Genomic DNA, 26,102 nt, shown 5'->3' with positions numbered 1-26,102 from the left:
TTAGACACGCAGAGTCAGGAATAGAGCAAGCCCACGGTAGACAAAGGATTCGGTTAGCCCCAAACTTTGCTAATTCTTTAAGATTTCTGGCTCAGACGAGCGATCATGTGGAGTCCATGGAAGTCTTTCGGGCGGAATCTAATTCCCGTCCTGTATTTCCACAACTGATCTGCTTTGTCTGTAGGCAGGCTGGTCATTACGCCAATAAGTGACCCAGGTGTCAGGGAAAACGACCATGTTCAGTGGTTATCGGAGGAATCTCACTAGACACTATAGATTTGTTCTCCAAGTTTAAGGTTTCCCTGTCATATGGGTTGACTACTCTCATTACAGAGGCCTGCGTGGGTTCCGGGGCTGAGGGCAAGTTTTCACCCAACGGCACACTATTCTTGTAGTGATGCTCCCGTAGCCAGTCACCATCTGGGTGGTTAATGGGTCTGTCCTGCCTAATCAAATTACTCATCAGACTATACCTCTTACCCTCATGATGTCTCCAAAACATCAGGAGATAATTTCCTTTCTAGTAATCTGTAAGGGCATACATTGGTTGCACCGCCATTCACCTTGTATCGATTGGGCAACAGGCAGCATACTAGGATGGAGTAGTTTGTGTGAGGGACAATGTCTTAGGGCCCAAGTTCAGATTGGATCGTCTGAGGTCACAACTGACCTAACCTCTCTACCTAGGCATTTTTGGCAGTACGATAACGTATTTTCTAAAAAGGCCGCAGAGACTCTTCCTCCTCATCTTCTCTATGATTGCCCTATAGACCTCAATCTGGGGGCAGAGCCTGCTTGTGGGCATGTCTACCCCTTTGTCTCTCCCGGAGACAGAAGAAATGTCTGAATATATCAGGGAGAATTTGGTGAGGGGGTTTATTCGGAAGTCTGACATACTCATTTATTCCCCAGATATTGACACTCATCGTAGAGAGTCTTTGAGGTCTTATGTGCCAATTCTCTTTTTGCTAAACTGGAGAAGTGTGTGTTCGAGCAGAAGTCTCTCCCTTTGCTTGGGTATATAGTTTAATTCAGCCAAGGGTTTAGCTATGGGCCCTGCCATGCTGGAGTCAGTACTGAACTGACAGGAACCTCATTCCCTTAAAGCAGTGCAGCGCTTTAAGGGTTTAATCAATTATTACCGCCAGTTAATTTCCCACTTCTCCACGTTAGCAGCTCCGTTGGTAGCCCTCAACAAGGGAGCAAATCTGAGGCATTGGTCTGAGAAGGTCTCCAAGGGCTTTATCTCCCTGAAGTCCAATTCTGCTAGGGTGCCAGTTCTGCATCGGCCCGATGTCGATAAACCTTTGATCTTGGAGGTGGATGCCTCTTCCATTGGTAATGGGGCAGTCCTGTATCAAAAGGATTCTCAAGGTCGGAAATATCCATGTTTCTTCTTCTCTAAGACCCTTTCACCAGCGGAGAGGAATTATTCCCCATTGGGGACAGGGAACTGCTTGCCAAGAAATTGGCCATTTAGGAGTGGAGACATCTCCTGGAGGGAGCTGGGCATCCCTTTAAGGTTTTTACAGACGATAAAAATCTCCTTAAAGTCTCAAAGGAGAGAATGAGGGCTTCTGCCGACACGCATCATTGTCCCGCTCCAGTTTTTGCCCTGGGAGATTTAGTGTGGCTGTCAGCTCACAACATCAAGATGCGTGTAGAGTCTATTAAATTTACTACCCGCTACTTAGGTCCTTTTAAGGTTCTTGAGCAGGTGAATCCTGTAGTTTATCACCTCTGCACTTGAATATAACCGACACTTTTCAAGTGTCTATTTTAACACCCATGTATATGGCCCAGTTTCTGGGGCTCCTGCTGTGGGTTCAGATATGTCCTTGGATGACTTTGAGGTTAATGCTATTGTCGGGTCCAAGGTGGTGCGCGCTAAAAATTTTTTATGGTTGACTGGAAGGGTCATGGACCAGAGGATAGGATATGGGAGCCTATTGAGCACATTCGTGCCCCTCAGCTTATTGCAGCCCTCGAGCATGGTGAACGTCGCCAGGGGGAATGCTAGCGGGGGGGTAACGATAGGCGTCAGGATTCTCCAGCTGCGCAGGATGGATCCCAAGCTTTATCAGGTGTGGTGGTCTCCCATTCAGGTGCAGCCTCTGCGGGCACTGCTCAGCACAGACGTCATTCCCAGCATCTTGCTCAGGCTCATGGTATACGTTTGGTTACTGCTTGCTGAACATAAGCTAAAACCACTGAATGTAATGGGAGGCGAAACCAAACACATTGACAACACCTTCGGGGGGGCCTAAAATCTGCCAAAACAGTTCAAATTAGGGGCAGAAAACAGGGAAAAGTGGCATCAATTGACCCATCAATTGTACTAAAAACAAATAATTTAAAAAAAATTGACGTTGGTTCCCCTGTACTTTTGATAACCACCCAGGCAAAACTGACAGCTACGGGCTGCAACCTTCAGCTGTCAGATATATTATGGCTGACAATCAAGAATAGAGGGGTTCCACGTTCTTTTTTTTATTTAGTTAAATAAATAATTTAAAAAACGGCATGGGGTCCCCTCCATTTTTGACAACCAGCCAAACTAAAGCTGACAGCTGCAGACTGGTATTCTGAGGCTGTAAAGGGGCCATAGATATTGCCCCCCAGCTTAAAAATAGCAGCCTGCATTATTACAAGCGTCAATTCTGGAGCTTTACCTGGCTCTTCCTACTTTCCCTGTGGTGCCAGCAATTGGGTTTCATATTTGTGGGGCTGATGTCTCCTTTGTATTGTCCGATGATATCATGCCCAGAGATTAGTAATGTAGAGACGCCTATAAAACACCCCCATAATTAACCCCATAGTGATATTGTATAAAAAAACACACACCCAGAATAAAGGCCTTTATTTGAGCAAATTGCACAGACTCCTTCATTGACACGAAATTAAACCATACTCATGTCATCGCCCAGGTCACTGAAGCCAATATCCCCTGCAAATGAATTAAAATAATGAACAACCATATTTCTCACTTGTCCGAATTGAAGAGATAATCCATACTGTGAGACCTTTCTCACAAAGAGGTGCCATAGGTGAGGTCACCGAGGCTTACCAGCTGATGAACACCAGTGAACTTTCTCACTGCAGGTCAGTGCTACACACTGCAGGAGTGATTACATTCATCTGTCAGTCTGTCGCCGGCTGTGGGGTAGAGCACTCGCACCAGCTGATTCGAATCATCACGGGATAGTATGGATTACAGCAGATAGGCGAGGGATATGGTGGTTTATTATTTTTTCTCTTTTCCAGGTGACATGGGTATCAGGGATTAGGTGTTAAAGTGAGTATATGGTGTTTTTTATTTTTTTACAGACGACAAAGACCTTCAGGGAATAAGTGTGAGTATATACTGTGTTTTTTATTTTTAATTCAATATGTAATTCTTTATTTTAACTTTTTTTTCTTTACTTTGAGCACAAGAGCCAGCTGATGACTACGCCCATCAGACACCGCCTGCTCCTGCTGTTATCAGCGACAGCAGGCATAGGCTGATATGAGTAGTAGTCTCTCATCAGATGACGTTTGTGACCTGCAATATGCTTTTTACTAAAGGTTACAGTCACAGATGTGGGTTCATACTGACATCTGACAGCATGAACCCGCAGCACTCTAACCAATGGTTTCGATCGAACCGTGGGTAATGTTACCGTCGATCAGAGCCGCCGTGTGCACACAGCCTTAGTGGAAACTTCATCAACCACCAAACTTTGGCCAAATTTTGAGGAAAACGCTCGGGAATCCGAACACAAATTCGAATGTGTTAGGTTCGTGCCAACTTTGAGACTGGCGAACATTTTCAGATCAAGTTTGCTCATCTCCAATTTTAACTAACAAAAGTGCACCTAAGAAACTAATCTGATTGCCATATGTTGAGCCAGTAAGGAGTTTTTCCCCTAATATGGGTCAAGTACCATCTACCCCATGGGATTTTTGCCTTCCTCTGGATCAAAATGCTAGACTATACGTTGAACTCGATGGACTTTTGTCTACCTTTAACATTAAAAAAACTAAACTTTGAAACAAATCCTGTCCAAAATTGAGATTGACTTCTGGATTACATGCTATGCACATAATTATTTAGATTTTTTTCTATATTTTTTGCACCTAAACATACACTTTAGAAAGTGTTTATAGAGGAAGGTGGTTGGCTAAGGGTGTTTGTACTGTAGACCAAATTTAATTAAGGTATGCTTCATTAAAAAAAAACTGCTCTAAAAGCAGTTCACGTTTGACTAGCAATCAATGCATAAATATTGAAAATTTCTTTTGATAATACAAAAAAGTGATAAATAGGACCTACCATAAATACTCGTGTATAAGCCGAGTTTTTCAGCACATTTTTGTGTGCTGAAAACACCCCCCTAGGCTTATACACGAATCATTGTCCCAGAAAGCCGGCGGAGGGGGAGTGGTGAAGCAGCGGATGACAAGAGGCAGAAGCCGGCGACTGTGGCTAAAGCTTGTGCTGCTGCTAAAGAGAAATGAATATTCATTTCTCTTATAGCGCGTACAGTGACAGCTGCAGCCACCTGCTTCCAGAAGACATCATACTCACCCTAAAGTGTGCCCTGCATCTCGTTGGTCCCAGCACCCTCTCAGCATCTTGTTGGTGCCGGCTTCCTGCAGCTCTTCCTGTGCTGAGCGATTACGTGGCACCGCTCATTAAGGTAATGAATACGCACACGTCTCCTCTCTCATAGGCATGGAGCGCATATTCATTACCTTAATGAGTGGTGCCACGTGATCGCTCAGCACAGGAAAAGCTGCTGGAAGCCGGCACCAATGAGATTCTGCGAAGGCACGCTGGAGGGTGAGTAGGATGTTTTTTTTTGTAATGGGAAGCATGTATACAAGGACAGCTACGGGGGAAGCCAGGCATGTCAGGACAGGATGAGGGGAGCCACGCATACCAGGACAGGACGGGGGGAGCCACGCATACCAGGACAGTATGGGCGGAGCCATGCATACCAGGACAGCGACGGGGGAATCCATGCATACCAGGACAGCGTCGGGAGAATCCATGCATACCAGGACAGCAAGGGGGTGAGCCATGCATACCAGGAGAGGATGGGGGGAGCCACGCATACCAGGACAGTGACGGGGGAAGCCACGCATACCAGGACAGTGATGGGAGGAGCCAGGCATACCAGGACAGCGACGGGGGAGCCACGCATACCAGGACAGGGCGGGAGAGCAACGCATACCAGGAGGGGACAATGCATATCCGGCTTATACTCGAGTCAATAAGATGACATGGCAAAATTAGGTGGCTCAGCATATACTCGGGTCGGCTTATACTCAAGTAAATATGGTAAGTTTGGTGAATACTTTCACAAGTATATATTCTAAGCTAACTATTCATATGATGTTTAGATTGTAAATTCAAAAGCCAACGTTCTATCGTTTTTTGTAAAAAAAAAAAACATTTTTAAGTGTCTTAAAACTTACCTTGATTGGAGTGTACCATTTCGTCTGAGATGCTGGTGAGATATTTTTCGGTTTTGCAGGTTTAGGTGCCAAGCCCATTTCCTCTTCCTCTGGCATTGTCACAACAGCATTTTTAGCTTTTTCTAACCTTGCTCCTTCCTCAGTAGAGCCTTTATCTCCCCAGCGCACCTTTAAAAGAAAAAAATAAGGGACTTATTACATTTGTAATCAGAGTTGTCAAACCCTTTCCCAAAGTTTATGGATGTTAAGCATTCTGAAACTGTCAGATCTGGCATTGCTGGACTGAGAGAAGTCTATAGCAATGTACTCTCTTGCGTCTCTTAAGTTTCACGCTTTAATTTGACTTCCGGCACATAGGCTTTTAAAGTGAAAAAATCACATTGGCTGTTAATTGAGCACATTTCAATGCTTAAAAATGATTATATTGATGCAATTTTTAACAGAAACACTGTTTGATCATTTGGAACGGTATCGTACATATTCGAAATATGGTGGAATAAGGATAAAATTAATTGTTGCATAGAATATCAAAGCTCAAACGTATATTGGACCACATTTTTCCCTCAAAATGTTGACTTCACTGGTTTACTTTATTGATAAATATAAAAAACGCAGCATTTTATTCTGGAGTTTTTTTTGCTGATTCAACCAGAAGTGTAAGGCCTCTTTCACACATCATGTTTTCGCCGTCAGGCGCGATCCGGCACTTTTGACAAAAACCGGATCCGGCGAAATGCAATGGGGATCCGGTTTCCCCCCCATTGAATTGCATTAGCGCCGGATCGGGCCGGATGGCCATGCATTTCATCCGGTTTTCGCCGGATCCGGCAATGTGTCGCAATCCGGCGTCTGTAAAAAATGGCTACTGTAACGTTTTTTGTCTCCGGCAAAAAGCAGGACACGCCGGATCCGGCGTATCCAGCTTTTTCACACAATGAAAGCCTATGAGCGCCGAAATGCGCCGGATCCGGCTGTAGCTGGATCCGTTGGCCGGATCCGTTTTTTTGGGTCTGAGCATGCTCAGTAGCTCTGCCCACAAGCCACATATATAAAAGCATGACAGTGGGACCCTCAGCCACACCCAACATGCCACCCAAGACAGCAACCAGGCGCAGGAGAAGGCAGGAGACGACTGCAGCGCAGCACCATCAGCACCACCACCCCAAATGGAGCAGCATGCTGAACAACGGGAGGGGAGTCCAGCAGCAGATGAGAGAAGGTAATTATCAAATCCCCCATTCCTCAAAACTAGGGCCATGGAATATCAAGATATTCATTGGCCCTTTGTTTCTCTTTATTCAACAGCCGCCCAAGAGAGTCAGCAGCAGCAGCAGTGGCAGCACTGGCAGCAGCAACAGCACCACCCACAGCCATGGAGTCTGGCCAGCAAGAGGACAGCACAACTTCTTCTGGGAGCCTTCCCTCGCATCGTCAGCGTTTGACGGTAAGTTTTTATTTCCAAAATCCATCATCTCTGGAATATATGTCTATTCATTGCCTTTTATTTCAAAACAGGATTCACAAGCTGAAGAGGAGCTTCCAGAAGAAGAAGGAAGGGGTGGACAGACACCTGTAGTGGGCTCACAATTGGTAAGTTTTTTACATCAAACGCAGAAACACAACATCACACTACACACAACACATAGAAAACAATGTTCTGCAGACCACACACAGCAAACAAATGCCTACATCCAAACACATACATTTTTTTCTTTTCTTCTCTAGTCTTCCCAATCTGGTGCTCGGCCAAAAGGTCCTCGCAGTGCCTCCCAGGGTCGTCGGCGACAGCAACGCGGCGGTCACCAGCGTGTAAGTATAATATTTAAGTGAAATTTTGGTACACTTTTTATTTCATGTCTTAAGTGTGGTGACTAATTTTGCTATTTTTCTCTTTTACTTTAACAGCCTTCACAGCGTGCTCCCGACTCAGACGGTGAGGATGGAGGAATAGATGTGGACCACCTCATCGATCTCGTCAGAGAAAGGGAGCCGCTATGGAATATGGCTGACCGCCGCCATGCTGACCTGATCGTTACCCGACGACTCTGGGAGGAAATCTGTTCACTCCTTGTGGCCCGCTGGGAGGACCTCGATGCTCGGGCCCAGATTAAAGAGCGTAAGTATATACAGTACCGGTTGCTTGATGTAAACCAGTGTTTCCCGAACTCCAGTCCTCGTGGTCCCCACGGATCATGTGTTCAGGATTTCTATTTACTATGGAAATCCTGAAACATGACCCCTGGGGACCATGAGGACTGGAGTTTGGGAAACACTGATGTTGTATACTAACCACTTTGTCCTTTCTCGTTTCAGGGGACAGAATTGTGAAGCGGTGGCGGTCTGTGAGGGATCGTTTCAAGAAGGAGTTCAATAAAGAGATGCAGGCCCCGAGTGGATCTGGAGGACGCAGGCGCAAGTACAAGTACGCACGAGCCCTGTCGTTCCTCCGGGATACAATGGTCACCAGAAGGTAAATATTACACACCACATGTGAAACAAAAATGTTTAGATGTAACAATTTTTTTTCAGCCAGGGCCATGCCACGTCATTATTTTAATTGTTTTTTTTTCTCTTTATTCCACAGCACGGTGAGCAGCACTCGGGAGCCTGCACGATTGGACCCTTCTGAGGCGATCCCTGAGGAGCCAGGCACCAAGGGACACTTCGACCGCCCCGGTACATCTGCACCTTCCCAGCCTTCCCACACATTCGACCCATCTGTCCCATCCACTAGCACAGGAGCATCGTGGCCGCCTACATTACATGAAGCTGCTGGTGAGGAGATCGCTTGCTTTCCCTTTACCCCACCCTTCTGCCCCTGCCACCTCTAGTACACCTGCGGGTACTGGGCGGCAGCGGCAGAGGGGTCAGGAAAAGACTTATGCGCCAGAGTTCTTGCATCTGAATGCATCTTTCCAGAACTGTCTAAAAGTCTTGTCAGAGCAAATCTCCGCAGACTTTCAGCAGATCAACTCCAGCATTCTGGAGGTGAAGACACTTCTGCAAACCATGCATTCAGAAGCAAGATCTTCGCCAAACCACACCTTTTTCAGGTCTGTTGTGGAGCGCATGGCAACGCTCTCTCCTACCCAGCAGATGCATGTAATGCATTCGTGCCACGGTGCTCTACAGCACGTTACCTCCCAACCTCCTCCTCCCACCCCAGTAGTTCCTCCACCTGCACCCCCTCCAGCCACTTTCCATCCTCCCCCTCCTATTACATACCAGCCACCTCCCCAGTACCAGCAACCTCCCCAGTACCAGCAACCTCCCCAGTACCAGCAACCTCCCCACTTCCAGCAACCTGCCCCATACCAAACTCCTTCCCCATACAACTTTCCATCAACATCATCTGCTCCTACTGTCCCTTCCCAACCCTCCACTCCACCGCCCACCACCTCTTCTGCCTCCCACATGTCCACCCATTCTGTAGCTTTTTCCACGCCTTCACCTCTAACTGTTCCTTCCCCACCACGATCCCAGTCCTCTCTCCACACACCCAGTGTCGAAGTGTCCCGCAGCCCCTCCAGCAGTATTTCCACCCCACACTACACAGATTTGTAATGTGTGTTTTTTAATAAAAATGCCCATTGGGTTTAAAACCTTTATTAAAAAAGTTTTTTGCACTTTAAAAACATTTTACAAAAAAAAAATATTTTAAATAAAAGTTAAATTATCGTTTCACAATGGTTGTCTGTCATTTCTTTCTGCGGCGAACTATGTTTAAAAAAAAGGTTAAATACAGGGTATTTCAAAGGTAAAAAGGTATTCAAAACCAGGTATATAACTGTGGGTAAATTTTAGCTTTTTGCCACAGTTGTGTTCCTGGTTGTGTTTGAAGCAAAGTATTTCACCTAAAAAGTTGTGTTTATTGTTGGTGATTTCCTAACAATGTACACAACTTTTGTTAAAAGGTGAAATACTTTGCATAAAACACAACCAGGTACACACCTGTGGCCTAAAGGTAAAAATAGTAAGACCATGACAAGATAGCCAACTCTGGTTGGCAAAGGTATATACTGTTGGTACAGAAGGTACACAAGTTTGGTTAAGGGCACAAATCTTTCACACTCTGTCATCCTGCCAGTGTACTCTGCCTTGAGGTGACATAAAGTATAGTGCAAAATTGTCCCTCATTACTGAAACCGTCACAGAACTTCTAGTGGTAATGTCATGGTAATCTTGCAAGGTGGTTTCTTCAGAGGTGTCCTCAATGGAAATGGGTTCCTTGCAGATAACAAAATTGTGGAGTACCACGCAAGATTTGATCACCTCATCCACAGTTTCTGTCTTGAGGTTGATCGCAGTCAATAGGACCCGCCATTTGGCTGTCAGAATACCAAAGGTACATTCAACCATTCTTCTTGCTCTTGTGAGGCGGTAATTAAAAATGCGTTTTGTTCTTGACAATTCTCTGCTACCGTACGGTTTCAAAAGGTGTTCTGACAGCTGGAAGGCTTCATCCCCTACACAGACAAATGGCATAGGAGGGCCAGATGTTTGCGGCAGCGGTCTAGGGGGTGGGAACTGGAAGGTGTTTCCATACAGTTTACGCCCCATGGCAGACAGTTTGAAAACTTGAGAGTCATTGGAGCGGCCATAGGCCCCAATATCAACAGCAATAAATTTGTATTCCGCGTCAGCGATGGCCATGAGGACAATTGAAAAATATTTCTTGTAATTGAAATATTCCGATCCCGATCCGGCTGGCTTTACAATGCGGATATGTTTCCCATCCACAGCACCCAAGCAGTTCGGAAACTGACATATCTGTTGAAACTTGTCAGCAATTTCAATCCACCTCTCTGTTGTGGCCTCTGGTAAAAACTCTTCAGCTAAGGAGTCCCACAGTGCATGGCATGTGTACTTCACTATTCCAGATATGGTGGAAATCCCGAGTCTGTACTGGAAATGCAGTGATGAAAGGGATTCTCGAGTTGCAAGAAATCTGTGGGGAATTAAAAAACAATCAATTAGTTTAAAATCACAGCATTACATACCAAAACTCAGCTATAACACTTGGAGCTGCAAACTACCACCAACAAGATTGCAGTGAAAATGTGCTCTGATGCGAGCATATCCAATAAATGTGGCTTACCTTAAAGTCACCATCAGACGCTCTGCGGGTGAAACAGAGAAGCGGCAATAGGTGTCCGATTTTCTTATGAGGTGTGCAATGCGCTCCACCAAGTAATCAAAATTCTCCATTTTCATCCGAACATATCCAAAAAATTTATCCGGGTTTCATCTAAGGTCCATGCAGAGTGTAGAATAGACCCCACGCGTCATTCTCTTGGCTGTGATGGGGTGGATCCACAAACGTCGTCTACGATGCCTGATGCGCTGCTGTCTCGCTCTCTCCTTCTCCAGAACAATCACCCTCAAACGATTCGCCTCCGCTGTAAAATCCGCCAAATTCTTCAAAATATTTCCAATCACAACATCCATCTTCGCCAGTAACTTGCTCTTCTCTCCAACCTGCACTTTCTCCTCTACAACCTGTCAAAGAAGGGCTGTAGGAACACGCTATATATAGTTTTTCAGTAGCCAATCCCTTTCGGAAGGCCACAAGGGGCGATTTTAAAAACCGGATCCGGCGTAATCTGTCGAAAAAACGGATCGAACACCGGATGAACCGGATAAGATGGATCCGGCAGAAAACCGGATCCGTCACATCCGGTTTTACTAAACATTTGCCGGATCCGGCGCTCCGGCACGACGCCGGAACGCGCCTGACGCCGAAAACCTGATGTGTGAAAGTAGCCTAAGAGAGCAGAGAAATAGGATACTGAAATGACATATGAAAAATGCATATAAAAAAACCCCAAAAGATTATAGGCAGTGCCAAATCCAAGCCAACCAATGTCAAATCCATGCTGTAGGTATGTCCATTATTTAACACGTGGTAATCTCGTAGATAGTCATAACTAATTTTTGAGTGACCACATTTTGATCTTATTACTTTTTAGCTTTATTACACAATAAGTCTTTTATTTCTATATTTTTACCCTTTATAAAATACAGTTGCAACTGTATTTTTCTCCATAACCCCCATAAAAAGCTCCTCACATAAGCTGAAGAGACCCAGTGTTATATATTCTCATGTGATGTTGAGATCAAATGGAAGTTACAGAGACTCATTCTTATGTAGCTGTTTAATTATGAGGAAATTATGTAATTAGTGCATGTTCCACAGATTTCCAATATTCTAAAACATTTCAAGTATGGAGGTTACTTAAAGGAGAACTGTACTAATTTAGAGGGTTAAATAACAGTGTCTTGGTGATGAAAAATGTATACGGTAAGTGGTATTTTTTTATAAAGTCAGAGGAAAATACATTCTTATGTGATTAATATACCAACTTTCAAAACAATAAACTACAAATGATACCAGGCACCAAGCTTTCATAAATTCCATTTTTTTAAGCTTGGATGATCTAATTCTTTCTTATTTATTCTGTTTTATTTACATATACATTATTTTATTTCAGCAATTGCTTCCTTATATATATTGCTTTATTGAATATTAATCAAAATAAAACATTAGGGCAGAGCAGAATACTGCAGTGTGCAGGTGCCAGACCTCTCCAGACGCCTGTGCACTGAAGGACTCCTGCTCTGCCCTCAACAGGGCAGAGCAGTGCGCCTGTGCGGGAGCCACTACAGGAAGGGGAGGACGGCATAGTCTGAAGATGGGAGGCACCGGACCGCCCCCTGCGGTGAGTATAATCTAACGTGTTTTTCTTATCTTTCAGGTTAAATCGGGGGTTTATCTACAGCATTACAGAATGCTGTAGATAAGCCCCTGATGTCAATGCCGGCAGCTGATAGGGCAAAAAAGAGTGACAGATTCCCTTTAAAGACCGCAACCCAAACCACAAACCCATAAGGGATGGAACAGTCCAAAAATAGACCACCAACCAAGTTGCGATTAAGAAAACAGCCTACTATAAACTACTTGTTCATAAAGGATTTGAGGGGTCTTCACAAAATCACAAAACGGTCTCATAATAATTTATACATATACTCATTCATTTTTGCCAAAATAACCCATTTCTATTTTTGCCTCATTTTGCTCATATTAACCATCCAGGAAAGCCTCTGCAGGCTCTATTTATTCTTTAGTTGCCATTGGAACTGTCCTGTAGTTCCAGGGGCCCTGGTCAATCTTGCAGTCTACAGTATTGCTCTCATCTGGCTTTCTGCTAGCATGTATAGAAAAGAGTTTCTACTGCAAAGGGTGTCACAGAAAGCCGTGGAGCCTCCTTTATTAAAGTGCATAGCTTATACCAAGAATCAGCAGTGTGTCTGTGTGCTGGTAACTAAGAAGAGCAATGTACTGCAGGATGGGGCTATGTATATAAGAGAGGAGAGATATACTGCAGGAGGTGGCTGTATTAATAAAAAGAGGACAAAAATGAGAGATTTATATGGAATTTTGTTTTGCAGCAAAATTATTCTCATGCCAACTGAATGTATTGTATTATCCCCTAGGTTTTCTCTAGACACCGGAGTATTAGAAAAGTAACATGTAAATAATAAAAAAAATTTTACTCACTTCTCATCTGGACCAGCTCCTCTGTCTTTGGTTCCCGCCAGACGCCACTGTCAGGACCTCTTTATGTATACACACACTGATGCTAACTCTAGAACAGGACTTTCTGCCAAAACCAGGCCTCGGAGGTCATGGTGTATTGTGATTTTACACTGTTATGTCATGCCATGATCTCTGAGGCCTGGTGTCTTAACACTAGAAAAGGACTTCAGGCCACAAACAGATCATGACGCATTGTGATGTCAGTGATTGACTTGAACAACTAAATGGTTAAACAGCAGTGATTTGAGCTAGCACTGATCTCTGTGGTAACAGTGAGATGCAAAAATTCGGTTCCCCTATGAAGCCCATTCTCTTCACAGCACTACGGTGGCAGCAGTGAATACTTTCAGCATGCCCCCTGGCAGCAATAATAACCCATCGGCACCCCACAATCACATCATTGATTCAGTAATTGAGAGCGACATTCAAATGGTTAAACAGCATCAATCAATGCAATAACAATAACTACCTCCCTCAAAAAATACATTGACATTAACTTGTAATCCATAATACTACAAACCTCCATTCTCTTAATGCCACCAACTCCGCGACCACCATAGTAGCTAGCATCAACTGTAGGCCATTTCTTATTAGGAAGTTCTTCTGCCTCCTAAGCAGTAAAATATGGAAGGTATTAATAAATTGTTGTTACAAACCTAGCAATATTATATTATATTAATATTTTAAACAGATTTCAATTGTTGTGAATATTTAAAAAGTATTTTATTTTCAAGAATAACAGCATACTGAGTTGTCTATACAATAAAATCTGTTTTCATGTAATATGTTACTGGTATTTAAAGAGGCTGCCTGCTGAAAATAAGATATCACTTATGCATGCAACAGGTGGTAACTTATTGATTGGTATGGGTCTGAACGATGGGCTCTACACTGCCAGAACCTGGTATATTAATCCCTAGCCCAATAGAGAGACAGTGCCCATTCTCTACCGCTGCTCCATTCATTACTTAAGGGCATTGTGCTTGACCTTTCCAGCAGCCCCAGAAAGAATGAATGGAGCAGCAGTCGGAGATAAAAATTGCCAACTCTGCAGATCGATGTGAGTTCCAGTGGTTGAACCACTATGATCTGTTAGTTATCACCTAACCTATGGACAGTTAACAACTTGTTTTCAGAAGACAACCCCTTCAGTGAACATTTGAAGTGATTTTATTTTTGGCGTTCACTTTTTTCTCCCTCTCTTCCAAGAGCCATAACTTTTCTATTTATTAGTCAATTTCCATATGAAGACTACTTTTTCAGTATAACTACAGCTGTTTTGTGAAGACCTCAGAGATTTGATCCATAACATTAGGGATCAAGCAGCATTATGAAAACCAAGGAACACAAAAGAAAGGTCAGGGATAAATCTGTGTAGAAAATTAAAGCAGGGTTAGGTTAGAAAAAACAGCTCAAGCTCTGAATATTTCATAGAGCACTGTTCAATCGATCATCCAAAAATGGAAGGAGTATGCCACAACTGCAAACCTACGAAGACATAGTTGTCTACCTCAACTGACATTGCAAGAAAGGAGAGCACTAATAGAGAAGCAGCCAAAAGACCTATAGTCACTTTGGAGGAAGTCCAGAGATCCACAGCTCAGATGGGAGAATTGCTTAGAACTTGGATTAGTATTATTCTATGGGGCAGCTCAGATCTGCAATTATTTTCTCATGTTGATTCTGCATGAGAGAACAATAGCAGCATGCTGCAATTGGCAGCAAGACTTGACTCACTTTCACCTATCCAAGTCAAGGGGTGCGAGTGAAACATAGGACTGCACTCAGATATCATCCCAGCACAATTCGATATACACCGAGAAAGGCAATGGAGGAGATGGAGAAATTACTTTCTCCATCTCCTCTGCACATGTGCTGTGATTCTTTCATTCAAGAGGATCGGAGCACGGTAGCATGACACTTGGCTCATGATCGCACCAGAGCTGGAGCCAAGGGTCATTAGCATCTCGCATCTGATGCTCTCGCATCTGAAGCCATATGCTAGTCTGTTTCCAGCCTAAGTCGTATACTCCACAAATCTGGTTTTTATGGAAGAGAACCAAGAAGAAAGCCATTTTAAAAAAAAATGCCATAAGAATTCCCACTAAAAGTTTTCAAAAAGCTATGTACTGGACACAGCTAACGTGAAAGAAAGTGCTAAGGTCAAATGAGACCAAAGTACAACTTTTGGGGCTAAATGCAAAATGCTATGTATGGCAGAAAACTAACACTGCACTAGAACTAAAAAACACCATCACCATCGTCAAACATGGTGGCAGTATCACTTTTTTTTTACTTATATTAATATTGTTATGGATACCCTACTTGAGCATCTATTCCAATGACTTTATGAGTGCCGTATACAATCCATTGCATGGTGGCAGTAACATGCAGTGGGGAAACTTTTCAGCAGCAAGGACAATTATGCTGGTCAGAGTTGATGGAAAGATGGATGGAGCTAAACACTGGGCAATCTTGCAGGAAAACCTGTTATAAGCAGCAAAAGACTTGAAACTGGGACATAGGTTCACCTTCCATTAGGACAAAGGCCCTAAACATAGTGCCAGAGCTACAATGGAATAGCTTAGATCAAAGCATATTAATGTGTTTGAATGGCCCAGTAACAGTCCAAATTTAAATCCCTTTGAGAATCTGTGGCAAGACTTGAAAATTGCTGTTCTTGGGTGCTCTCCATCCAATCTCACTGACCTAGAGCTAGTTTGCTAAGAAGAAAGGAGGAAAATTTCAGCCTCTAGATGTGTTAATCTGGTAGACATACCCCAAAACACTTGCAACAGTAATAGCAGTGAAAATTGGTTCTATAAAGTATTGACTCAGGTGAACTGAATACAAATGTCACAATAATCAGATTTATATTTTTTTAAATATTTAGAAAACCATGTGTCATTTCCTTTACACTTCACAAATACTTGCTACTTTATGTTACATAGTTATAGTAACATAGTTAGTAACATAGTTATTAAGGTTGAAGGGAGACTTTAAGTCCATCTAGTTCAACCCATATCCTATCCTAACTTGCCCTAACATGTTGATCCAGAGGAAGGCAAAAAAAACCCATGTGGCAACAGTAAGCTTCACATTGGGGAAAAAAATTCCTTCCCGACTCCACATACGGCAATCAGACTAGCTCCCTGGATCAACGCAATATTAAGGAGACTAGTGTATATACCCTGTAATATTATACTTTTCAAGAAAGGCATCCAGTCCCTTCTTAAATTTTAGTAGTGAATCACTCATTACAACATCATATGGCAGAGAGTTCCATAGTCTCACTGCTCTTACAGTAAAGAATCCGCATCTGTGAGTATGCTTAAACCTTCTTTCCTCCAGACGTAGAGGATGCCCCCTTGTCCCCGTCACAGGTCTAAGAGTAAAAAGATCATTAGAAAGGTCTTTGTATTGTCCCCACATATATTTATACATTGTAATAAGATCACCCCTAAGCCTTCGATTCTCCAAACTAAATAACCCCAAGTGTAATAACCTGTCTTGGTATTGCAGACCCCCTAGTTCCCTAATAACCTTGGTCGCTCTTCTCTGCACCCGCTCCAGTTCAGCTATGTCTTTCTTATACACCGGAGACCAGAACTGTACACAGTATTCTAAGTGTGGTCTCACTAGTGACTTATATAGAGGTAAAATTATGTTCTCCTCATGAGCATCTATGCCTCTTTTAATGCATCCCATTATTTTATTTGCCTTTGCAGCAGCTGCTTGACTCTGGCCTCTAAATGTGAGTTTGTCGTCCACCCATACACCCAGGTCTTTTTCAGTGACTGTTTTGCCCAGTGTTTTACAATTAAGCACATAATTATACAACTTGTTCGTTCTACCCAAGTGCATGACCTTACATTTATCCCCATTAAAGCTCATTTGCCATTTATCAGCCCAAGCTTCTAGTTTACATAAATCCTCCTGTAATATAAAATTGTCCTCCTCTGTATTAATTACCCTGCAGAGTTTAGTGTCATCTGCAAATATTGAAATTCTACTCTCTATGCCCCCTACAAGGTCATTAATAAATATGTTAAAAAGAAGCGGGCCCAAAACTGACCCCTGTGGTACCCCACTGCTAACCGTGACCCAGTCCGAGTGTGCTCCATTAATAACCACCCTTTGTTTCCTATCCCTGAGCCAGCTCTTAACCCACCTACACATATTTTCCCCTATCCCCATTGTTCTCATTTTATGTATCAACCTTTTGTGTGGCACCGTATCAAAAGCTTTTGAAAAGTCCATGTACACCACGTCCACTGCATTCCCTTGGTCCAGTCCGGAACTTACCTCTTCATAAAAGCTTATCAGATTAGTCTGACAGGAACGGTCTCTTGTAAACCCATGTTGATATTGGGTCATAAGGTTATTCTTCTCCAGATACTCCAGTATAGTATCTCTTAGAAAACCCTCCAGGATTTTACCCACAGTTGAGGTTAAACTTACTGGCCTATAATTTCCAAGTTCAGTTTTTGTCCCCTTTTTGAATATTGGCACCACATTTGCTATACGCCAGTCCTGTGGTACAGACCCTGTTACTATGGAATCTTTAAAGATTAAAAATAGTGGTCTATCTATGACTGTGCTTAATTCCTGCAGTACTTGGGGGTGTATCCCATCCGGGCCCGGGGATTTGTCAATTTTAGTGATTTGTAGACGCCGCCGTACTTCCTGCTGGGTTAAGCAGGTGACATTTAATGGAGAATTTTTATCCCTGATCATGTTATCTGTCATGGGATTTTCTTGTGTAAATACTGTTGAAAAAAAGTCATTTAGCATATTGGCTTTTTCCTCATCCTCATCCACCATTTCACCCAGACTATTTTTAAGGGGACCAACACTATCATTTTTTAGCTTCTTACTATTTATGTAGTTAAAGAATATTTTGGGATTATTTTTACTTTCTCTGGCAATGAGTCTCTCTGTCTCAATCTTTGCTGTCTTGATTTGCTTTTTACAGAATTTATTTAATCTTCTGTATTTATTTAATGCCTCATCACTACCTACTTGCTTTAATTCTCTAAATGCTTTATTTTTATCTCTTATTGCGCCCCTTACAGCTCTATTTAGCCATAGTGGTTTCCTCCTATTTCTCGCATGTTTATTCCCATACGGTATATATTGTGCACAGGTCCTATTCAGGATGCTAATAAATGTCTCCCATTTTCTTTGTGCATTTTTATGTCTCAGGATATCGTCCCAGTTAATTGCACCAAGATCATCTCTCATCCGTTGGAAATTTGCCTTCCTGAAGTTTAGTGTCCTTGTAACCCCTCTACTACACATCTTATTAAAGGATACATGAAAACTTATTAATTTGTGATCACTATTGCCCAAGTGACCCTCAACCCTTACATTTGATATGCGGTCTGGCCTATTGGTTAATATTAGGTCTAGCAGTGCCCCCCCTCTTGTTGGGTCCTGAACCAGTTGTGAAAGGTAATTGTCTCTCATCGTTGTCAGAAACCTATTACCCTTGCTGGAACTGCAGGTTTCGGTTCCCAAATGTATTTCAGGGTAGTTGAAGTCCCCCATAATAATGACTTCTCCTTGAGTCGCTGCTTCATCTATTTGCTTTATGAGGATATTCTCTGTAGCTTCCATTATTTTTGGAGATTTATAACAAACCCCTATCAGTAATTTATTATTTTTCCCCCCTCCCCTTATCTCTACCCACAGGGACTCTACATTTTCATTAGATTCATATATATTATCACGAAGGATGGGTTTTAAGGATGATTTTACATATAAACACACGCCTCCCCCTCGCTTATTTGTACGGTCATTTCTGAACAGACTATAGCCCTGTAAATTAACAGCCCAGTCATGGCTCTCGTCCAGCCATGTCTCAGATATCCCCACCATGTCATAATTATGTTCCAAAAACATTAACTCCAATTCCTCCATTTTGTTGGCGAGACTTCTGGCATTAGTATACATGCACTTTATGTATCTCTCTGTACCTCTATTCTTTCTTAAATTATTAACTGTTCTAACCCCACCCCCCATGCCACCTCCACCCCCAATGTCATTATTTGTGCCCAGGTCTCTATCTGCACTGTCTTCCCCTCCTATAAAAGGAATACCCTCCCCCCGTCCCTAGTTTAAACACTCCTCCAACCTTCTAGCCATTTTCTCCCCCAGCACAGCTGCACCCTCCCCACTGAGGTGCAGCCCGTCCCTAGCGTAGAACCTGTAGCCAACTGAGAAGTCGGCCCAGTTCTGCAGGAACCCAAACCCCTCCTTCCTACACCAATTCCTGAGCCACTTATTAACCTCCCTAATCTCCCGTTGCCTCTCTGGCGTGGCACGTGGTACAGGAAGTATTTCCGAAAATACCACCTTGGAGGTCCTTGCTTTAAGCTTACAGCCTAATTCCCTGAAATCATCTTTAAGGACCTTCCACCTACCTCTAACTTTGTCATTTGTGCCAATGTGCTCCATGACCGCTGGATCCTCTCCAGCCCCTCCCAGTAATCTGTCAACCCGATCAGCGATGTGTCAGACTCGAGCGCCAGGTAGGCAGCACACCGTTCGACGATCCCTGTCTTTGTGACAGATTGCCCTATCTGTTCCCCTAATAATTGAGTCTCTCACTACCAGAACCTGTCTGGCCTGCCCTGCTCTCCTATTTCCCCCCTTACTGGAGCAGACACTCCTCCGGCTTTCAGAGGACATGCCTTGCTGCAGCAGTGCTACTCCTGCACTAACACTCCCCTCATCTGCCAACTTAGCAAACTTATTGGGGTGTGCCAGATCAGGACTAGCCTCCCTGGTGCTCTTCCCTCTACCCTGCCTTCTAACTGTCACCCAGCTAGCTGCTTCATTGTCCTGCAGCTCCAACCTAGCATCCCCCCCCTCATCTATCCCATTGAGCGTCTGCTCAGTGAGCAGAAGACTCCTTTCCATATTGTCTATGGATCTCAGTGTTGCCAGCTGCACATTTAGATCCAGTATCTGGGCTTCCAAATGCACAACGTGCTCACATCTTGCACAGCAGTATGCACCCTCGACCGGCTGTTCAAGGATTTCATACATGCGGCAAGACGTGCACTGGATGGCATTGGCAATAGTGGAGCACATCCTAATGGGGATTGCACCAGACAATAAGATAAGCAAAAATAAATTAAAAAAAAAAAAAAAGTATTAATATAATGTTGGTATATCACATAATATCCTAATAAAATACATTTATGTTTGTGGGTGTAACATGAAAAAATTTGGAAAAGTTGAATACATTTACAAAGTACAGTATATTTTCTTTAATTTTTTTATTTTCTTGTTGCTTTTTTCTTCTTATAACATTGTACATAATGCAAATAATATAAAATAACAATCTATTGTTGTTACATGATGACTACTTTATAAACAGCACTAAAGGGAAGTGACATATGCTTGAGAAAGGAGTCTGTCCTGAAATGTTGCAACAAGCGTTTCCACATAATAATTTTCTACAGCGGTGCTTCCATAGTGTTCTTTTTTGTGCATGTAACTTATGAGTGTTTTCCCACAGACATCGTAGCGTGTACCCGTGAACTGCTTCTATTATTGTGTATGCTAATTTACTAAATATAAAGAAAAATGACAGCACTTTTTTTTGCAAAGCAGTTTCTTACTGACCTGTTCATTCTTTGTGCATGTCTCATGTGTTCTTAATCCATTTATTTCTTGCTTATGCAAGCTTTGGGAGATCCTCGCCTCTCTCTTGTGGGACATGCACATAAGGAGCCATTTTGCCCAGTGTGACCATACCGTGCACCGCCTTTCTTAATCCTGCTCATGTAGGTATTGTTCACATGATCAGGCTTTAAATACATTAGATAGGACTGCTCCATGAAGGGTTACCATGACGTGGTGGAGTGGCTTAGTATACATTTTTTGCAAAAAACGTATCAACTAAATACTCTGTGTTTGTTATCTTTTACTAGCACTTGCTGCTTACTGTTAAATATATTTTACAACAGAGTATTCATGCACGTTTGTCATACTGTGTGTTTTTCCGATGTCTTAGTCTTTGGGTGGTGTGAACAGTTTCTTACTGACCTGTACATTCTTTGTGCATGTCTCATGTGTTCTTAAAGCAGTTTATGGATCTGGGTGTTTCCTTGGTGGGTTTTTTCTATTCATAAGATTTTGGTAAGGGAATACTGACTAATTTGCATTAACACTCAGCTGCTGGCATCCCTAATTATTTATTATATTGGTACGGTATCCCAAGGATAGGCCATCATTAATAAAGTAGCGGCTATAATAATAATAATAATAATCTTTATTTATATAGCGCCAACATATTCCGCAGCGCTTTACAGTTTAACAGTTTCAAAACACAAGTCATAAGTAACAACGCTAACAATACAATAATTAAAGCAAAATAAGACGAAATAAGACGACCCTGCTGGTGAGAGCGTACAATCTACAATGAGGTGAGGGAGATACAGAGTACAGGTGTGTATTTACAATGGTGTATTTACAATGAAGGTCCAGCCATCTTGCAGGAGTGAAGGATGGATGGAGATAGTGAATGGGCTACGCACGCACACTTACACAGAGAATGACTTTGATTAGTGAATGTGATAGGCCGCTCTGAACAGGTGTGTTTTGAGGGAGCGCCTAAAACTATGCAAATTGTGGATAGTCCTGATTTCTTGGGGTAGAGCATTCCAGAGGATAGGAGCAGCACGGGAGAAGTCTTGGAGTCGGGAGTGGGAGGTACGGATTAGTGCAGAGGTTAGTCGAAAGTCGTTTGCAGAGCGCAGCGATCGGCTAGGCCGATAGACAGAAATGAGAGAAGAGATGTAAGGGGGTGCCGCACTGTGGAGAGCTTTGTGGGTGAGAACAAGTACTTTGAATTGGATCCTATAATGAATGGGCAGCCAATGTAAGGACTGGCGAAGAGCGGACGCGTCCGAGTACCGATTACCCAGATGGACGATCCTGGCTGCTGCATTGAGTATGGACTGGAGAGGGGATAGTCGAGTGACGGGGAGGCCAATTAATAGAGCGTTGCAGTAATCCAGGCGAGAGTGGATCAATGCAACAGTGAGGGTTTTTGTTGTTTCCATAGTGAGAAAAGGGCGGATTCTAGAGATGTTCTTTAGGTGTAAGCGGCAAGAGCGGGCAAGGGATTGTATATGGGATGTAAAGGAGAGATTGGTGTCAAACATAACACCCAGACAGCGCACCTGCTGCCGGGGCGTTATTGTGGTACCACCCACGGAGAAGGAAATGTCAGATTTAGTGAGGTTAGTAGACGGCGGGAGCAGAAGAAGTTCAGTTTTGGAGAGGTTGAGTTTCAGATAGAGAGCGGACATGATATTGGAGACTGCGGACAGACAGTCACTGGCGTTCTGTAGTACAGCGGGGGTAAGGTCAGGGGAAGACGTGTATAGTTGTGTGTCATCAGCATAAAGATGGTACTGAAAGCCAAATCTGCTGATGGTCTGTCCAATTGGGGCCGTGTAGAGAGAGAAAAGAAGGGGGCCAAGGACTGAGCCCTGAGGTACCCCGACAGCAAGAGGAAGAGGAGATGACGTGGAGCCAGAGAACAAAACACTGAAGGAGCGGTCAGAGAGATAGGAAGAGAACCAGGAGAGTGCAGTGTCCTTAATGCCTAGTGACTGGAGCCTAGAGAGTAGGAGATGGTGGTCAACAGTATCGAAAGCTGCAGATAGGTCAAGAAGAATGAGCAGAGAGTGGTCACCATTACGTTTTGCTGTCAGAAGGTCATTGGTCACTTTGATGAGTGCAGTTTCAGTCGAATGTAGGGGGCGGAAGCCGGACTGTGAAGGGTCTAGAAGGGAGTGAATGGAGAGGTAACGGGTAAGGCGGGAGTAAACTAGGCGTGCCAAAAGTTTAGAGATGAAGGGGAGATTGGAGACTGGTCTGTAGTTGTTTGTGCAGGATGGGTCGAGAGCAGGTTTCTTTAGTAGTGGAGTAACGATGGCGTGTTTGAAGGAGGATGGGAAAATGCCAGAGGAGAGGGAGAGATTAAAGATTGTTGTTAGGTGGGTTGTGACGACTGGAGAGAGAGACTGGAGGAGATGTGAGGGAATGGGGTCGGTAGTGCATGTAGTCGGACGAGAAGAAGAGAGGAGTCTGGAGACTTCTTCTTCTGTTATGGGATCAAATGTGGAGAGTGAGCCAGGGGAGATGTAGGAAGGGATGGGAGTCTCAGCACTTGGTGGTTGGGAGCAGATTTCTTGACGGATATTATCTATTTTTTCTGTAAAGTGGGAGGCCAGGTCATCAGCACAAATGTCTGTGATAGGGGCTTGTGCTTTTGGCCTGAGGAGGGAGTGAAAAGTGTCAAAAAGATTCTTGGGGTTGTTGGCTAGTGAGGAGATCAGGGTGGTGAAGTAGGTCTGTTTGGCATGGTGAAGGGCAGCGTTATAGGTTCTTAACATAAATTTGAAGTGGATGAAGTCTTCTGGTGTGCGGGTTTTTCTCCATAGGCGTTCAGCACTCCTGGAGCATCGCTGGAGAAGTTGAGTTTGCGATGTGAGCCAGGGCTCTTTTACTCTGTGTTTGGAGGTTCTGAGGGTGAGGGGAGCTACTTGGTCAAGGGTGCTTCTAAGAGTGTCATTGTAGTGATGAACAGCCAGATTAGGACAGGAAAGAGAGGAGATTGGGGACAGAGATGAGTGTAGGGAATCTGAAAGTGTCTGAGGGTTAATAGCTTGTAGATTTCTGACTGTGTGGTAGGTAGGAATGAGCTGGGGTGGACGAGGATTTGTGAGCGTGAAGGAGAGAATGTTGTGGTCAGAGAGTGGAAGCGGTGAGTTGTTTAGGTGGGAGATTGAACAGAGCCGGCAGAAGACCAGATCAAGGGTGTTACCGTCCTTATGTGTCTCAGAGGTTGAAAGCTGTGAGAGGCCTAGAGAGGTGGTTAGTGATAGAAGCTGGGATGCAGATGTGGAATTAGGGCTGTTAATGGGGATGTTGAAGTCTCCCAGGATGAGGGTTGGTAGTTCTGAGGACATGAAGTGTGGCAGCCAGGCTGAAAAGTGGTCAAGGAAGAGGGTGGGTGAGCCTGGGGGCCGGTATATGACCGCTACCCTGAGGGAGAGGGGACGGAAGAGCCTGATGGTGTGGACCTCAAAAGAAGGGAATAAGAGTGATGGGACTGGGGGGATGACCTGGAAAGTGCATTGTGGGGACAGGAGTATGCCAACTCCACCACCAGGTCTGTTTGTGGGTCTCGGGGAGTGAGAGAATTGTAAGCCACCGTAGGAAATGGCAGCAGGTGAGACAGTGTCAGAATCCTGAATCCAGGTTTCAGTGAGGGCCAACAGATTAAGAGAGTTGTTCAGAAAGTAGTTGTGTAGGAAAGGAAGCTTGTTACAAGCAGACCGTGGATTCCAGAGGGCACAATTAAAAGATTGAGATGAGGGAGTGCAAGTAATGTTAATCAGATTATTGTGGTTTCGATATGAGGTAGTGTAGGGGTCGAGGTTGGGGGATGGTGGACCAGGGTTGGGGGAGATGTCCCCTGAAATCAGTAGGAGAAGGAAGATAAAGAGCCAATAGTTGTTGGAATTGTAAGTAGTTTTTTCTGCGATGTGTTTGGGCAAGATGGGCTGAGGTTTCTCAGGAAGGTGAGGAGTGTGTGGGAGCTGTACATGGGAGAGGGAAGTATAGAGGGGCTGATGTGTATGAGTCGTGATGGAGGGGGGATAGGGTGATGAATGTGGATGGCAAGGGAACACAGGAGGATAAAAATAAAGCACATGGTTAAAGGGGAAGGCAAGGTGTGGGTTACCTGACTCCTGCCCTGACTAACTGCCATGTATAACTGCCGTTTTGCTGGATGCTTATCTTCTGTGATGCTTTGCTTATGGGATGCTTGCGTGCTGTACCCCACACTGCGTGCTTCCCCTTAGCAACTACTACATATATAGGCCACACTACAGGGTCAGGAGAGAGGGATTGTGGGAGATGGTTGGGTATAATTTGGCAGCTGGGGCCAGCACACCAGGGGATGGTTAGATGATCAAAGGCACTAGACCAAGATGTGGCAAAATGCTATAGCACCTTCTACCTGATAAGATCTAGAAAGGCCCCAGTCACAGATCTAAAGCAGTAAGTATTACATACAGTGCAACAAATGAATTATACCAAAGCTTTAGCAAGCACATTTAAATATGCAGCAAAATGGTCAAGCAGCAGAAGTATGGAGTTGTACCATTTGGATATATTACAGCAGAGAAATAGAGGCAGCAGAGGTGGGAAGTTGTATCATTCAGGCTGCTTGCTGGCAGTGAATGGAGTAAATACATGCAGGGTGGCTCAGTTGATTACCATTTGGATATATTACAGCAGAGAAATAGAGGCAGCAGAGGTGGGAAGTTGTATCATTCAGGTTGCTTGCTGGCAGTGAATGGAGTAAATACATGCAGGGTGGCTCAGTTGATTACCATTTGGATATATTACAGCAGAGAAATAGAGGCAGCAGAGGTGGGAAGTTGTATCATTCAGGCTGCTTGCTGGCAGTGAATGGAGTAAATACATGCAGGGTGGCTCAGTTGATTACCATTTGGATATATTACAGCAGAGAAATAGAGGCAGCAGAGGTGGGAAGTTGTATCATTCAGGCTGCTTGCTGGCAGTGAATGGAGTAAATACATGCAGGGTGGCTCAGTTGATTACCATTTGGATATATTACAGCAGAGAAATAGAGGCAGCAGAGGTGGGAAGTTGTATCATTCAGGCTGCTTGCTGGCAGTGAATGGAGTAAATACATGCAGGGTGGCTCAGTTGATTACCATTTGGATATATTACAGCAGAGAAATAGAGGCAGCAGAGGTGGGAAGTTGTATCATTCAGTCTGCTTGCTGGCAGTCACGCTTAAGTTCCAAACAGCTTATTAACTTTTTCAGAAATTGAATTGAAATGGTACTGCAACAATATACAGCATTACACAATTACCTCTTCAACAGGAGCAGGTGGTGGAGGTGGGGGTGGATCTTTGATGACCTAGAAAAAATAATTTTATGTTTAGACATGACGTTTTCCAAAATTGTACATGTAT

At 43.8% G+C, this 26,102-nt stretch overlaps 1 protein-coding gene across 2 annotated transcripts in view; it reads right to left on the bottom strand.

Annotated features, from left to right (window-relative positions):
• ANTXR2 (ANTXR cell adhesion molecule 2) overlaps positions 1-26,102 on the bottom strand; it is a 292,455-nt gene that overhangs the window by 110,989 nt on the left and 155,364 nt on the right. For both annotated transcript variants that reach the window (XM_073543041.1, XM_073543049.1), the window contains 3 exons: positions 26,000-26,047; positions 13,581-13,670; positions 5,464-5,631 (listed from right to left, as the gene is read on the bottom strand). In XM_073543041.1, the coding sequence (XP_073399142.1) occupies positions 5,464-5,631; positions 13,581-13,670; positions 26,000-26,047 (306 nt within the window). The remainder of the gene's footprint in view (positions 1-5,463; positions 5,632-13,580; positions 13,671-25,999; positions 26,048-26,102) is intronic.

This window comes from Dendrobates tinctorius, unplaced genomic scaffold, assembly GCF_039654945.1.
Source record: "Dendrobates tinctorius isolate UK_male_01 unplaced genomic scaffold, ASM3965494v1 ptg000011l, whole genome shotgun sequence".
NCBI classification, from domain to species: Eukaryota; Metazoa; Chordata; class Amphibia; order Anura; family Dendrobatidae; genus Dendrobates; species Dendrobates tinctorius.
The sequence above is the reverse complement of the archived record's forward strand: the minus strand, read 5'-3'. Positions and strand labels throughout refer to the sequence as shown.